The sequence below is a fragment of the Myodes glareolus genome, chromosome 8, assembly GCF_982192425.1.
Source record: "Myodes glareolus chromosome 8, mMyoGla1.1, whole genome shotgun sequence".
In the NCBI taxonomy this organism is placed as follows: domain Eukaryota; kingdom Metazoa; phylum Chordata; class Mammalia; order Rodentia; family Cricetidae; genus Myodes; species Myodes glareolus.
This window is the reverse complement of record NC_142033.1, coordinates 90,435,107-90,452,184: the sequence shown is the minus strand read 5'-3', so window position 1 is coordinate 90,452,184 and position 17,078 is coordinate 90,435,107. Positions and strand designations below refer to the sequence as shown.

At 38.2% G+C, this 17,078-nt stretch overlaps 1 protein-coding gene across 2 annotated transcripts in view; it reads left to right on the top strand.

Moving 5' to 3' along the window:
• Ugp2 (UDP-glucose pyrophosphorylase 2) overlaps positions 1-17,078 on the top strand; it is a 54,600-nt gene that overhangs the window by 20,451 nt on the left and 17,071 nt on the right. For both annotated transcript variants that reach the window (XM_048435508.3, XM_048435507.3), the window contains exons 2-3: positions 1,442-1,569; positions 2,786-2,893. In XM_048435508.3, coding sequence (XP_048291465.2) covers positions 1,456-1,569; positions 2,786-2,893 — 222 coding nt within the window. In that variant the 5' untranslated portion in view covers positions 1,442-1,455. The remainder of the gene's footprint in view (positions 1-1,441; positions 1,570-2,785; positions 2,894-17,078) is intronic.

Sequence of the window (17,078 nt, the reverse complement as noted above, 5' to 3'; positions counted from 1 at the left end):
TCTTCAAAGTAGTCACACCACTATTGTCCCAGTCGATATATCTTACGTGATGAGTTAGTGGTACACATTATTTTTCTGAGTGAGACTATTAATGTATTTCCCCCCAGCAGTCTGCATAACACCTTCTGGCACCATGGACACTGCCTAATGGGTAGAGAGTTTTCAGATCAGTTCTATCTTCATTTCTGTGTGTCCTGTAATAAAGAGTGTTGTGTGGTATCTTCAACAACAGGGTCTTACCATCTAGTTCTGGAGGGGCACTCAAGAGCAATGGCAATAGCCTGAATTCCTTGGGCAGGGTTGGGGGGCTTAGACCTCATTGGTCAGCAACTTACAGGAAGATGTTCTGCACCTGATACTGAGTTGTTGTTTAAAAACTTTATGACATTTGGAAGTTCCATGCTCTAAAGAAATCATTCATTTATTTATTTTTAGTTTATAAAGTAGTAGATTTTTATGTGTCTTTTAAAAAGTTTTAAAAACCTTCCCCTTGCTGATTAATTTTTTAAAAGAGTATAGTAATTTTTTACTGATAATTTTTTTACCACTTATTCATTGATAAGTCTTTTTATAGGCATCTTTCTGTATTTGCATTCTCTAGAGGAACAGAACTGTTAGAGTGAATATATATTGAATGAATGTTATATGTATTTAATTATATAATAAAACTATATATTTATCTGTAATATATAATATAACATGTAAATTATATATTTTTGTATATATACATATATTTTGTATATATTTTTGTACCTTAATTCTATATTACATATGCTATATACTATATAATATATGTAATGTTTACATTTTATACAATATATAATAACTCAAATGTTTTATATATACATACACATATATATGTATATATAAAATATATGATATATTAGAATGGCTTACAATCTGTGATCCAGTTAGTTCAGCATGGCTGTATTCCATGTTGAGTTTGAGAATCCGATCATTGTTTTAGTCTGTGGGAGTGGATGACTCTCAGCTGGACTTCAGTATACTCGAGAATCCCAAAGGAATAGGTTCTAATGTCTGTGAAAGAATGTATTTGCCAGTGAGGGTGAGGGCAAGCAAGCAAAGAGCAACAGCTTTCTTCTTCCATGTCCTTTAGGCAGTAAGCAGAAGGTGTGGTCCAGATTGAAGGTGGATCTTCCCACCTCAGAAGCTACAGATTTAGTTGGGTCTTCCCATTTCCGATGATTTAGCTAAGTAAAATCTCTCACAGGTGGACCCCAGCCGTTTGGGTTTTAGTTAAGCCAGATGTTGTCGGGTTGACAGCCAAGAGCAGTCATTACACTTTCTTTAGCATACTTTCATTTTGTTAAAAAGCAAAGCCCAGCGAGTCTTCACCTTAACTAATCTAGAAATAACACAATTCGTAAGTCTTCTTGTTGCTGACTGATTTTAATCAGTGGCTTTTTTTTTTTAATTTAAGACCTTAGCAAAGCGATGTCTCAAGATGGTGCTTCTCAGTTCCAAGAAGTCATTCTCCAAGAACTAGAATTATCTGTGAAGAAAGAATTAGAAAAAATACTCACAACAGCAACCTCACATGAGTTTGAGGTAAGGACTTGATAGTGTCTTTTGTTTTGTGTGTCCACGTACTCAGTTGCTGCCGGTGTTGATTTTCCAGCCTGAAATAAGTTTGGGATGTAACACCAGAAAGTTAGCCTTGTTAAACAGCCAAGGATCTTTAACATTTGCTAATAGTAAAACTACTTTTTTTTTTTTAAGCTGAGGAAATTCCTAAGTCACCAAAAGCGCATGGACAGAATTATACTTTGTGTTTTAATATTATTGGGTAGAGAAGTGGTTACTGTGTTTAGTAGGATCTGTGAGGAGTTCCTCTGTCACCATGTACTCTTCATGCCTGTTTCCCAAAGCCAGCCTGTCAGACCTGTGCTCCTGGACAGCTACTAGAGGAGTTTCCCAGGACTGAGAAGCTTTACTTTTCTTTACATTATCTTTTATCTTTCAATTTCAGTTTGTTCTTCATTTTTTTTTAAATTTGTTGATGTTAGTTATATTTTATTCCTTTTTTGTTCTTTTGGTGTAATTTATTTGTACTCAGAGGCTAAAAAAAACAGTGGTATGTAATCGGGAACATGTTGAAATTCATAGGAACCAAATACTGTCTAGGCTACGTGATAACTGACTGGTTGGGGATAGGGGAGAAGTTTAGCATTTATGTTAAAGAATTCTTTAAATATAATTTCTTTTAGTTTTTCTACTTGTAACATGAAGGCCGGATTGTTGGGGTTTCTGTCCCACCCGGTACCCCAACAAGCCCCAAAGAAAATCACACAGGGGACTCCATAAAATTATAAACTAATTGGCCCATTAGCTCAGGCTACTTATTAGCTCTTATAACTTACGTTAGCTCATTATTTTTATCTGTGTTAGCCACATGGCTCAGTACCTTTTTCAGCGGGGCAGCTTCCATCTTGCCTCTCCAGTGGTCTGGGCAGTACTGTGGAGGGAGCTTCCTGCTTCCCAGAATACTCCCGTTCTCTTTGCTCCACCCCTACTTCCTGTTTGGTTTTCCCGCCTATATTTCCTGCCTGGCCAATCAGCATTTATTTAAAATATGATTGACAGAATATAGACAATTCTCCTGCACCATCTACTTCTATTTCAAACAGGCCTTAAAAATTGGTCCTACTTTATGTTCTAATAGTGTAAGAATTTCACTTAAAGGTATTTTTAAAGTATAGTCTGCATCTTCTTTACTATGTATTAAATGTTTGGCTGTTTATAACAATTGTTTCTATTTTCATAGCACACTAAAAAAGATCTCGATGGATTTCGGAAGCTATATCATAGATTTTTGCAAGAAAAGGGACCTTCTGTAGACTGGGGTAAAATCCAGAGACCTCCAGAAGATTCGGTAAGTTTTAGATAAAGTGTAAGAAAATTCAGGATAATGTGGGATGTTGTCGTAACTCTGTAGGAGAGTTGTGAGGACTTAAAAGAGCCATATCGGCAAACACATTGCTTTTAGTCTGTGATGTGTGATCTTCATGCTGGGCTGTGAGGGTAGCCTTCAACTATTTTTCTTTGTTTTAGACCAGTTAGTGCCTTGCAGAGGACTTTTCAAAGTCTGATCTCGCCACAGCACGTCCCATTTTAAATCCTTGTCATTAGTTTGCCATCTACTTTAGTACAGAACATACTGTAAGAATTTATGTTGTTCTCCCTCCAGACCATTAGATTTCTTTCTGCCTACAGCAGCGTGCAGGCACTTACCCAGACTTTAAAGCTCTCTCCGAGCTTTCAACCCACCTCTGTAACCCTGTCTGCCTTATGCCAACCAGCCTAGCATTCCCTTCACTTCACTCCCTGCTTCTAGATTTCTGCATATATTATTTCCTGACCTGTCAAAATCCTCTGTGTTCTCGGAGGCACAGTACTGACTGATGCTTGCATCTGTCATTGGTCCCTAGCAGAAAGCCCTACTGAGGAGGTGTAAAGGGTAGTATTAGATACTTAAATATGAGCTCTGCTACTTTGTTTTATGTAAAATGAGACTAACACCAGGTGCTTTGTCTACTTCACAGGCTGTTGTGAAGCTTTGTTAAGAGAATATAGATAAAGTAGAATCTACCTTGAAGCATTTTTTAGAGCTGGTTTTTTGTTGTTGTTGTTGACCATGTGTGGTATTCTTTATTTATGTGTTTGTAATCTTACGTATTCTAACAGTTTTGAAATGAGATTCAGAGCAAACTTACTGAAGTTTGGTCCCAGTGCCTGTGTTTACCGAATTTTGCTGGGACTTGAGTTCACTCATGTAGATATAACCAGCTATGGCAATTAAAGCTAACAGAGCCAACCTTAGATTTTTTTTTCTAATGAGAAAGTCATAAATAATTTCCTGCTTAGAAATAATACTCCTTCCCACATGTGAAAAAGTTCTTAAAAATTTTAAATTTATAGATTACATGTTTGTTAAAAAAGAGAAAACAAAATAAACATCTCTATTAATCATCTGGATTCTATTCTTTCATTTTTAACACTGAAGTTAAAATTTCTCTTGCTGAGTTGGAGAGGTAAATCATCAGGAGGAGGAACAGTGCTTGCCGTGCAAGTCTGAAGATCTGAATTAAGTTCCTAGAACCACAGTAGAAAGAAAGAATGACCCCTGAGAGTTGTCCTCTGACCTTTACACATGTGTAGTCGTTCCTGTACACACATGCACAAACTCATATGTGTACACATACACACAGACAAGCACAATAATAAAGTCAATTTTAAAATTTTCTCTTCTCTATAATGTCAATTATAGCCAGCAAGGTTTTTTGGGTGGTGGTGATGGGGCATCCCTAATTTAGGTCTTTGTTTTACTTGGCCCTATTGCACTAATTATTATGATTTATTTATTTATTTGCTGTTAGATAGCAGAATTAATATTTTCTTTCCCAAAGAAAATGAAAGAATCCTTCTGGATAGGTATGATTTTTTTTTTAAAGAATTAAACATATATTCATCCAGCTTTTAAAAGTATTTGAGTATTTGGGAACAGTGTTTCTAACATAATGATAGGTTGAGTCACTTTAAATACTTAGACTTTTTGCTTTAGAATTGTTCCTAACTGAATAACCTAAGTTGGTCACTCTGTGGCAGGCTCCAGCAGCAGACTTGGGAGCCCGGCTGCCGCAGAGCCTGACGTCAGTCTTGTGCAGAGCACTAGCCCCTTTGTGCAGCAGCCCATGTGCAGATCCTGGTCCATGCAGGTGGGATCAGTGTCAGGCTAGGGTTTAGAACATCCGTCGGTGGGTTAATGCTGAAGGATGAACCAGCTCTAGAAGCTTACTGGGGCAGTGCCCCTTTACAGTTTCTACCCTTCGGTCTGAAGGTCAAGCCTGCGGTTTACAAAGTGACAGGATTAGCTGGTGGTGTACAGCTTGTCCTGTAGTCTCATATGTGCACAGTGAGCCAGAGGATCACTTGTTCCTGAGCATAAGGTAAACTTAGGCAACATTCTGAGAACTCATCTTTACCTCTCCTCTCTGTGCCAAAAGTAGAAAACATTTTCTTAAATTCTTTTTGTTTTACAGGTACCTACCTTTATCAAAAAGATTCTACAAAATAATTTCAAAAGAAAAAAGAACCTCAGCTATCTAGTTGGGGACAGATTTAGTTCTAAAGTTGTAATTTTTTTATTTAATTCTTTATATCCTAGACTAACTTAACCTTTTGAATAGGAAAGAAAGCACATGTATTTTTGTTGTTGTTGTTGCTGCATTTTAAAGTTCAAGAATCTGTTTTGCTAGTGGAGAAATCTGTATTTTGAAAGATTGTGATATAAAGTGCAAGTTCTTAAAGTGATGGTTGGAGGATGGAGACGAAATCGGATCTATCCTGGGATTTTTACCACTCACTTCCCAACAGCATTCTACTAACTCCTTTCAGGAGGCCATAGTTGCTAATGAAGATGCACAGTTAATGTGAAAAAAAGAACAAAAAGAAAAGAAAATGCATTCTGCATAAGAGGTGCCTTTTGTATGTTCTTTTGTCTTTGTGTCTATAAAGGTATAAGTTTTCACTTAAAAATATCCCAGGTCTTGATGTGCACTTGTACTCTCATATGCTGTGATGTCAAGGACCTGGATTGCAGAAGCAAAAATTATTTGCACTTCTTTGTCTCGTTTAGTTTTGCTACCAAGCTTTGCAAATAATTAATGGACTAATATTCTTTCACCTGGTTCTACACCCATCCTTCCCTGCCTCCTGTCCCCCAATAAATTATTCTTAGATCTTAGAGGTGATAAGAGACATAGTTTTCTTTTCAAAATATAATTCCTACATAGTCAACATACTTTTCTTTTAGAGTACAGGTAATAATTATCTTTCTGGCCAAATAGAAATTACCATGGGAAAACCACCATTTAGAATGACATTGTTAATGTCAATCTAGCTTCAAATTTGTCTACATAAACACTGTCATCCAAAGGCTCTGGTAGTGTGTGTGTGTTGTGTGTGATTATATGTGTGATTGTGTATATGTGTGAGTACAGATGTATTGAGTACAATTGTATGGAGGTGAGAAGACAGCTCTCTCCTGCCACCTTGTGGGATCAGGAGATTGAACCCAGGTGTTCGGACCTGTGTGCAAGCACCTCTACCCACTGAGCCATCTTATAGGCTTGCATCTGTTTTTGTACATAGTTTGGAGTCTCCCTGTAGTTTGCCAATAACATTTCATTGAAACAGAGACATATACCTTTTGTCTGTAGCTCCTGTCTTGCTATAATTGCACAGTTGAATAGTTAAAATGGAGGGATTATAGGTTACTGTATACTTAAAATATTCAGTGGCTGAGAAACATCTAATAAAAGCTGATTGGTTACAGGAATTTCAGACTATTTAACTGTACAACCAGGGATGAAGCATGTGGAATTTGTATGTAAAACATAATGAACCTTGTTCTTTTGAAGAGCCATCTGTAAGAGCATTTAAAGCAATCTTTATAGAATTTTAAATGTAATTTTAGACAATACCCATAGGTATTTTTTAAAAATCATAAAAGGGGATCTTTTGGATAATGACTATTTATGGATCCGAAGTAACAGTCTAATGCAGCCTGTCAATTAATCTCAGTGTGGAACAAATAACCTACATTGTATTTAGTGGCACAACGACTTCTATAGGCTCTTTACCAGTAAGTTATTTAAAACCTGTCCTTCCCACCACTAGTCTTCAATTTCTTGAAAAAAAGTTACAGTTTGTTGTGGAGAATTTTGACATACATACATTTTTATAATACCTTGTTGACATATAATTCCAGTAAATACTAAAGTGGAAAGGTAAGTAATTGATAAGGAGGCAAGGGACTCGTTCTTTGAGCTACTACTTTACCAGCAGCATTATTTAATAAGCTAACAACCTGCCCTGCTTCCAGTGTTACATTTCTTACAGAATTTAAATGAGGGTCTCAAGAAAGCAACTTAAAGAGTAGAATCAAATCTTCAGTAGTGATGATGGGCAAGATAAGATTGTGCTCAATTGATTTGGCCCAAAATTTTAAGTTTTTCTCTTTTGGTTTATTATAAAAGTTAAGCATTCGCTTACGTATTGGTAAGATGAGCAGGAGAGGAGAATGTCATTCATATACTAAGTGATCAGTACTTCAGGAAGTTTGATCGGCATCAGCTTAAAGGACTTTATGTCCTAGTTGCAATTGTTCCTGTACTAGAGGTTGCTCTTGCTTTGATCTTTTCTCCCACGAAGGGACCATATTGATCAATCATTATTGAGTTATTCCTGCTGTGGGGGAAAATGAATAAACAAAAAAAGAAAAAAAACCAAAAAACCCACTAAACTCTAGAGCAGCCAAGACCTAGCTCTTGCTGAAGGAGGTTAGTTCTGTCTACCATTCTTTGGAACTCAGGTGTCTTCATCAGACACTGAGGGCTCTGAGTTCAGGTCAGGTGGCACAGGGGCGAGCCCTGAACATTGAGGACTGGGTGATGGCTGGAAAGCCAGGAAGCTGCAGGGGTTGTGGAGTCCATTCCTCCCACTCTGCCAAGACCTGCCAAAGTACATCCGTCAGAAAAATAGTGTCTTTCCTCTGTCTTTTATTATTATTACTATTATTAATTTTCTATTCTTTTACTTATGGTTGCAACCCCTTGGATAAGAGGTCTAGAAATCCTACCTCCTATTTCCATTTAAAGAAAAATGTTTTTTTAACCTTCTCTGGGGGTTGTGTCCCAGGTTGATCACCAGTTGTGTGTGTGTGTGTGTGTGTGTGTGTGTGTGTGTGTGTGTGTGTGTGTGCAAATATCAAGGCTAGCAGGGTACAATTTGTGTGAAGCCAGAAGGAGATCAGTTTAACACAACTTAGCTGGTGTTGATTCAGATTTGTAGAGTCCGACGCCATGCAGTTTATCGTATATATATTTAGGTACGGTACGATTTGGAAAAATGTTCTGGTATAACACAGTTCCCTGTGCACAAGGAGGCATAATTACATTGAAATTCTTCTCAAAGTACATGTCATTTCCATTAACGTGGGTTCTAGAGGTAGGGTACATGTGTTATCTTAATAATCTGTGGGGATATCTAGTGTGGTCTTGGTCATATAGATGGTATATAGGTAATTTGGGTTCTTAGCCACCATAGATCCTAGTTGGGGGAGGTTTGGGGAATCCCTGGCCATACAGATAATGTAAAGGAAATTAGCCACCTCTGGTCTTGCTTATGGGAGCTTAGGATGGCCTAGCCCTACAGATAGCATTAATCACCAGGTTATTAACAACCAGTTGACTTTGTAGAAAAACAGGTTATACATTTCTCCCTTTGAAAAGACAAGTCTACGTGTTTAACAGTCTGGTTTCCTTAGTGCTTATTTGTAAGGGCAAGGACCTTTATGCTACTAACATCTTTTGTGTGTGTGGTGGGGGGGAGAACAGAGAGAAGAAAAGAGAGGAGAGAAAAGGAGAGACAAGACCACTTGATCACCTGCTTGTGCAGGTCAGAGGACAACCTCCAGCATCAGCCTTCATCTTTACCTCCCACCTTGTTCAGCTAGGCTCTTTAGTTTTTTCACTACTTGGGCTAGTTAGTTTCTGCTTGTCATCTCCAAAGGAGCATGTCCAGCCTCCTAATTGTATATCTCATGTACGAAGTTTTTAACAGGCAATTGAAAACTAAAAATGGCTCTGCAGCTCTTGTATCCTATGCCTGCATCTCTAATAGATGATGAGGGAATTTCCACTGACACTGGGAGGATGTTTGTGTGAAGCAAAGTGAGCAATTCATACCTATCTTACCCTTTCAACCTGAAGTTTCTTGAGGGAATCTTACTAATTCTTTTTTGGGGGTCTTCAGTTTTGTACAGATGAATATCCACTTCCCCCATTTTATAGTCAAGATACGAACAGAAGTTTACACTAAGCACCTCAACTTGGGAGATCTTTGTGGGAATCAAAAGTCCTAATAACACTTGAAATTATATGTATTTTTTCATAGTAGACGGTCATGTCTCATCAGAGGAAATCATGATCTATATGATCTATAGAAATTAAGAACTGCTCTCTTGAAGACCTGGTGGCACACTCCTTTAATCCCAGCTCTTAGAAGGCAGAGGCAGTAGATTATACAAGTTCAAGACTTCCCTGACCTACATAGTGAGTTCCAGGTCAGCAAGGGTTACATAGTAAAATCTTATCTCAAAAAAGAAAGAACAAACGGAAGTGCTGTCTTAGAATGTTATTCAAGCAATGATTATCAGGTGCTTCCTCCTTGACCATCACTACCTATTCTAGAACTACAAAAACAAATGTAGATGTCTGTCCGGCATTTTGCCCTCCCATTTTTGGAGAATTTGAGTGCAGAGCCGACTCACTGCAGACAACACAACAAGAAATCCAGAGGGTGCTGTGGAAGCGTGTAACTGGCACGAGTATCAGAGAGACTTTCTGGTCTCCTTGGTGATCTTGAGGCAGCCTTCTCTCGGAGTAAATGGCTAATGCAAAAAGAAATAAAAGCTGTGAAAGTAAGAATCCAAAAGCAGGGCATAAGATTACTCACACGGTGTTCTTCTTGTGAACACATCGTAGCACGTGTGTCAGGAAAGAACCAGAAACAGTTTCCTTGACCCTCCATTGTCATTCCTGTTCACTGATTGAGAACACTCAGAGTGGTGTGCACCAGGGAGATGTCACAAACTTTAATTTCCATTTAAGAAAGACAGGAATGGTAGAACATCAAACAAGTTTAAACATCATGTGTCCTTGTATACTTCACTTAGTTATATTAGATTTGGCAACTTGGTCAAGCATTGTAAGGTTTTTTTCAGCGTCTTAGCTGTTTAGAGCTTTTTAAAATGTTAGATTTATTAAGGCACAACTTCTAAATACTACATTTCTCCCTTCTTAGTGTACGTTTTATGGGTTTTGACAAATGAATAGTTATTTACCAACATAATTAATAACGTAGAATTTTTCTATCACCGTCAGAGTTCCTTTGTATCCTTTTTAAATGAGCTTTTTTATAGGCCTCTGGTTCTAACTTTATCTCTTCTTAAACAGAAGCTACATCGGCTGTATCTTGCGCTTTTTCCTTTATCCAGGCTGTTCCTAGGGAATAGGTTGGCTTCCCTAGTTTCCAATCTCCTTTTTATATTACTTGGCTTTTCTCTTAGCTCAGTGGTTCTCAACTGTGGGTCATGACCCCATGGGGGTGGGTATTATACCACCCTTTCACAGGGGTTGCCTAAAACTATAGGAAAACACAAACATTTACATTATGACTCATAACAGTAGCAAAATTAGTTATAAATAGCAATGAAAATAATTTTATGCTTGAAGAACTAACCGTATGAAAGGGTCACAGCATTAGAAGGGTTAGCTGTTGGTCATGCACACATATTTGCCCCTTAGTTTTCCATAGAACTCTTTCTACAGGCTCTTTCTGTTTCCTTTTGCTCCATCTTCATATTTTTCAGGCCTGCTTCCACGATGTGAATTATATAATTAAATTGAGAGTGTACCTACATGCTTTAGTTAGTTGTTATTTGATAATTCAGTTTAAAGGTAATGTACAGTGTAAGTTGAGCCATGTTTCAGGTGCTACTTTGTCAGAGAATTTGTAGGATCATATAGTTACTCTAAATCCCTTCTTCACTGGTAGGCTAATGGTTAGTGTGAGGTGGGAGAGGCAAGGTGACTTTAGTAAAGAGCTAGTAGATTCTGACTCAAGAAAGTGGTCCTTCCAGGTATTCTCTTTCCAGCTTCCTTAATGGCCTGACTTTGTCTTTTCTAATTCATACTCAAGAGGAATGTTCTTTGTAAACAACTGCCCTCCCTGATAAGGATGTGAGCCAGAGGCACCCCATAGTTGACTAATTTTATGACCTTAGCTCTGTTTGACATCTATAAAAAGGTGATGAATATACCTGTTTTTCATATTTATTTACCATCTGTATGTGTAACTGTTAAGTTTTGTAGTTAAAAATATTTGGAAGTCTTTTAATCCCCTAGAATTTCTATACAAATTTGAGAGTTCAGTAAGATATAGGGATTGGGTTTTCCTTCATGTTTACCTTTCTTCTTTCTAGGACCTTGCCATCAGTAAAGTGTTGCTTTTTATTTAATTTTGATTTTGTCATTCTGGTTTTCTGCCAGTTCTTTTATCATCTCATCTGTAGTTTACTAGATTTAAAATACATAGGAATTTTACAATTTTACATCTCTTTAGGATTTTGAAATTGTTCCCATTTTTAATAGGATGGCAGTAGGTGTGAGAGTTTGAAAGGTGTCAACAGCAGGATTCAATGTAGTGTAAAACTGAATTGAGAAGCAATTTACCACTGGTTTTGTTTTTTGTTTGTTTATTTATTTGTTCTGGTTTTTTTTTTTTGCTATTTCCCTGGCTGACCTGGAACTCACTCTGTTGACCACCAGGCTGGCCTTGAACTCACAGAGAGCCACTTGCCTCTGTCTCAGAAGTACAGGGATTAAATGTGTGTGCCACTATCACCTGGCTACAATGTGTTTTTAAATAATCAATTTTAGAACAGTTTGACTTACAGAAAAGTTTTAAAGACCCACTTTGTTTTTAACTAGGAAGATAAAGCTATCTAAACTAAATTTTGTTGTCTATATTCCCTTTTAAAGCCTCTGAGTCACAAAGAGCACAAGGTGAAGAAGTAATGACAGAATTCTTTTTCAAGGTTGAGAACAAATCAAAAGAAGAAACATGGCTATGTCAGAGGGTCCTTGTGACTAGATTAAATGTGGGAACAGGTGGAAGCAGGCCCTGAATTGGGGTTATTATTACAGAAGTTTAAGACAGTTGTCTTCATGGTACGAGGAGCCCTAAAGCTCTTGGAGAATTAGGATATATTCTCTTGTATCAGGAGAACATGAAATACCATTTCAAAGGTGTTTGTTTTATTTTTTTTACTTTCAACTAAGCCAAATGTTAGTTTCCAGCTTACTTATTTGCCCTGGTAGGGCTCAAACCAGGGCCTTACACAAGTTAGCCAAGGCTTCTATTTTCAGCCTATTCAGCTACCTCTTTGCTCAGTGTTTTTCATTTAAGAAGTTTAATTTGTATGCAAAGCTCTATATTTCATAAGTAATGATTATGCTAGTGTTTTGTGCTCTGTCAAACATTATACTGAGTCTTTTTGTGTTTCTGATATCATTTAATGTAAAAACTAACCTAAAGAACATCACTGGCAGTAGGAAGACAGCCTAACACAACCATCAGATCCTTGACTGTGCCACTTTCAGGAAAAACCAGAATGAAATCAAGTTATTTCATTAAGTATTTGACAGACCCATATAGGAAAAGGACATTACACAATCCCAAGATAAAGATAGGGGTTTCTGGAGAAAGAGTTGCACTTAAGTGTCTTTACAATGGCAATATGTATCCAGTGGCTTTCTAAATTACCTACATTCCTCCATTTTTTCTTTCCTCCTTTCTCTCTTTCTTTCTTTCTTTCTTCCTTTCACAGTTTTACACATGTGTAAAATGCATTCTGGTCATGTACTCTCACTCCTTTCAACACCCTACATACACCTGTCACATTCCCACAGTCATGGCTTTGGGGTTTGTGTTGTGACCCATTTACTTTAACCAGGGCCATCTGTGTGGCTATTGGGGTTTGGTAGCTACCAGTGGGGATATAACTGAAGGCAGTGACTAAGCTTCCCAGAAACTTTCAATAGGAAACAGTTTAGCCTAACCAGGGCTCCCTTGTCCCTTCACCCATCCATGCTTGGCTGTTAATGAGGCTACTCTTGTGCAGACAGAGTACAGTCATCCCCAGTTGTTTAAAGTTTGTGCTTTGCCAGGCAGTGGTGGTGCATGCCTTTAATCCCAGTACTCAGGAGGCAGAGGCAGGTGGATCACTGTGAGTTCGAGGCCAGCCTGGTCTGCAAGAGCTAGTTCCAGGCTCCAAAGCCTCACAGAGAAACCTGTCTCAAAAAAAGCCAAAAAAAAAAAAAAAAAGAAGAAGAAGAAGAAGTTTGTACTTCACTGGCTGGGTATTGCCCAGTAGGTGGCATTTTGAAACCCTTCTCTCTGTCTCCCAGTTCTTAAGTTCTTTCCGCCATCTCTTCTTCCACGTTATTCCCTGAACCTTGGAAGAAATGGTATAACATCTTGTTTAAGGCTGAACACTCAGCCATCACTGTTCTCAGGATCTTCTATAGCAATAAGTTTGTTCATGCACCACAGTTCACTTGAAAGAGAGGTTTCTCTGGCTAAAACTTAGAGGTAATTGTCTCTGTACATGTAGATGATTTGGTTCCATGTTATTTCAGTTTAGCCAAACAGTAAAATTAAGTCATAGCCCATCTGTGTCCTCTGACCTCCCTAGCTATAGGTTTTTAGCAGTTTTACTGCACCAGGTATGGATTCCCTGCTGTAGAGAGGCCTCAAGTACAACCAGAGTCTTGGTCACCCTTTAGCAGTCATGCTGTTCCTGCACAAATGAATATTTTGGCCTGGCAGGTTGATACCGCAGTTCAGAGTTAACAGATAAGATCTTCAGCATTCTGCCCAGCACCTTTGGCACAGAGAAAGCTAGCTGTCAAGGAGGAAGATCAGTTCTGGTTCATGTAACCAAAATGGATGATGTCTTTATCAATAGGGCCTTACCATCTAGTTCTGCTGGACAACCATGAAGTTATAGCAAGGGTTTTTATTATTTGAGGGTCTTCTATGGTCTTTCTGACCAGTACATCATAAAGGAGGTGCCCACTGTCCTAGTCAGTGTTCTATTGCTGTGAAGAAACACCATGACCATGGCAACTCTTATCAAGGAAAGCATTTAATTGTGGCTTGCTTATAGTTTCCTGAGCATGACATACAGAGAGACATGGTCCTGGAAAAGGAACTGAAAATTCTGCATCGATCCACAGGCAGTAGGGAGGGAGGGGTTCTGGGCCTGGCCCAACCTCCAGTGACACTTCTCCAATAAGGCCAAACCTTCTCCAATAAAGCCATACCTAATCCCTCCCAAGTAGTGTCATTCTCTGATGGCTAAACATTCAAATATGCGAGCCTGTGGGGGCCATTCTTATTCAAACCACCACACTCAGACCTTGCTTGTTACATTTATTAATAAATGTAATTTACAACAAGGTTTTAAAATTAAGCAAAGCTTAAATTTTTAAGTGAAAATACTTGAATTGGCTTACATATTTTGCTTAAAGAATTTCTTATTGTGAATGAAACTAAGATGTTTTTCTGAAGTTTATTGTTTAGTTTTAGGAATAAGAAGAGTACTAATAAGTACAAATCAAGGTTAGAAACATTTTGGCACTAAGTAAAACAGAGTTTCTTGTGCTTTTTTGGTGTACATTTATTGATTTTAATATCCTTGTTTGAAACATGTTTAGGAAAATACACATTATCTCTGTAGGCAATTTTAACTTTATGAATTGAAGTTGATTAACTCACTCAGCAGGAAGAGAAAAATAAGATACCAGAGCAGGTGACTTCTCATAACCTCTAATCTTGCATTTTTCTCTCCTGCTTCAGAAAAAAATGCTTATTTTGCGAAAGAGGAAATTGAAGTTCAGAATAATTTGCTTAGGAAAGAGAGTCTAGTTGTAAACTAAATAGGTTTTCAGACTCCAAAGGTCTGATTCTTTGGCATCCTTTAGTAATATTAAAGAAGCCCGTCCTTCATCTCTGCGCACACTATGGGATGTACTCTCTGAGCTTATCAACAAGTATGGTAGTAACTGTAACCACAGACAGAAGCTTCACGTTAATGTAATGAGTGTTGCTCTCAGCTTTTCGCATGTGCTTCCTGTTATCCCTTTATATGATAGGCTTAGGAGTAGTGAGGGGTTGATAACCACCTAGATTTCCTGAGTCTGTAAGCCAGAATTTAGGCCCAGATCTGCCAAAGGCTACATACTCTTAACCACTGTCTGTGTCATAGGACAAACACCAGAGGCTGTTTGAGGGCAGCTTGAAGACGCTTTAACATATGGCTTTGTCTTCATTTCTCCATCTTTGAGTAGAGTACGCTCTTCTTCTCTTGAAGCTAAAAACCATTTTTTAGGACTTCCAGAATTGCATTTAACAAATATTTATTCAGTAGTTACTATGTGGTTGATATTTATATAAGCATTGGGGTACACTCACAGAATTGCTTTCCAGTGGGCCATGATGAGGCAGGAGGCAGGCTGCGGTGGTTTGAGTGAGATGTTTCCCATATTCTCAGGCATTTGAATAATTAATCCCCAGTTGGTGGCACTGTTTAGGGAGGCTTAGGCACTGTGGCCTTGCTGGAGGAAGTTCATCACTGGGGTAGGTTTTGAGGCTTAAAAGCCTCCTGGCATCCCCAGTTCCTTCTCTTCTTGCTGTTCCAGGTGTGAGCTCTCTCTTAACCTCTCCTAGCTATTCCTGCTGCCATGCCAGCCCATTGCCATGCTTCTTTGCCACCGTGGTGATGGACTCTTATTCCTCTGGGACTGTAAGCCCAAGTCAACTGCTCTATAAGTTGCCTTGGTCATGGTGTTTTATCACAGCCACCATACGCTGACTGATGACTAATTTCCTGCCACTGTTGTCCTGACCTAGTCATACTTTAGCAGTCATTATCTTGCTTGGTTTAGGTATTTGCTTTTTTTTCTTCTGGTTTATCTGTATACTACATGAAACTATGAAAGTTTCATTTATTCATGAGTTTTACTCTACATATCTATCAGATAACTAGTTTTATTTATTCATTGCTTTTACTCTACATAGCTATCAGATAACCATTGTTTGATTTTACTTCCTGCGAATGTAGAGATAAAGTTACCAACCTGTACCAATTCTGCAAAGCTTTCCAGACTTCCCATGCAATAGCGTCCATAGAAAATGGTGAAGTAAATAGAAGTAACTGTTTTGTGGCATGAGGGCTATTTCTGTTTTCGATTCTGCTTAGCTTGTACAGAGCTAAGAGGATAAAGCAGTTTTGAACTCCTGGTTTTCTGGGGAGATTTTTACACAAAGATAGGTTTATTGGTGTAACAACTATGGAGGCTAGTTCAGCAGGCACCTCAGCAACTACTTCCACTTGTAGACATGAAGGAGTGCTTATTACTTTTGAAGGCTTGCAGCTTTCTTTATTACACAAGGCGTCTCACCAAAGTGAGTGCTGTCCTCACTAAAATTTGATAGTTTGTTTTTGGGTTTATCTTTGTTGTAAAAATAATAATGGGACTAATTGTTATATAAACCATTGAAGTGGACTTAAAAATTATTACTTTAAAGCCAAGTGAAATGTTTTGAAAACACTGGATAATGATAAATTGCAAATCAAAGTTGCAGGAGCTGGTGTGGGTGAGAAGGGAGCCTGTGGTCCTGACAGACCCCATGTTTAGCATATGCGAGTCCTGGGTTCTGTCTTCAGAACCAGCCAGCCGGACAGACAGCTGTGAGAGACTGAGAGGATTTTGTCTATCTAGAACATTTCTTCTGTGTGCAGATCATTTTTTAGTTGTTTCAGTTCTTGGTCCATACTGTATCTTAGGATAATACCTTAGTGAATCAGTGTATTTAAATGTAAAAAGCCAAATGTATCTAAAATTTTTATTATTTATTCCTAAACTTTTTTGCAATTAGCTATCTTCCTGTCTAAAATGTTTTAAATGTAGTTGAAGAAGGCAGCTGATAAGTTGGAAAATGCTAAGCAAGTTGATGATAGAAAGGTGACTTTAGGGGCTAGACAGATGACTCAGTGGTTAAGAGCACTGGCTACTTTTCCAAAGGACCCGGATTCAATTCCCAGCACCCACATGACAGTTTGTAACTTCCTATAACTCCAGTTTTAGGGGATCTGACACCTTCATACAGACACCCATATAGGCAAAACCCCAATGTACACTAAAGAAATAAGTTTTTTATAAAGGTGACTTTAGAGCTGGGACTTAATGAAGTGTGAATCAGAGATGGCTGCACTAGAGAACAAGGTAAGTCTGAAGGTGTGAGAGAGCAGAAAGTATTTAAAAATCGGTTTCTAGTGTTTCTGGGGCATTAAAAATGGAAATGAGGTAGGTAAAGTAAACAGGAAATGTGTCTGCTAACTCAGACATTTTGACTAAACTAAGAAAATG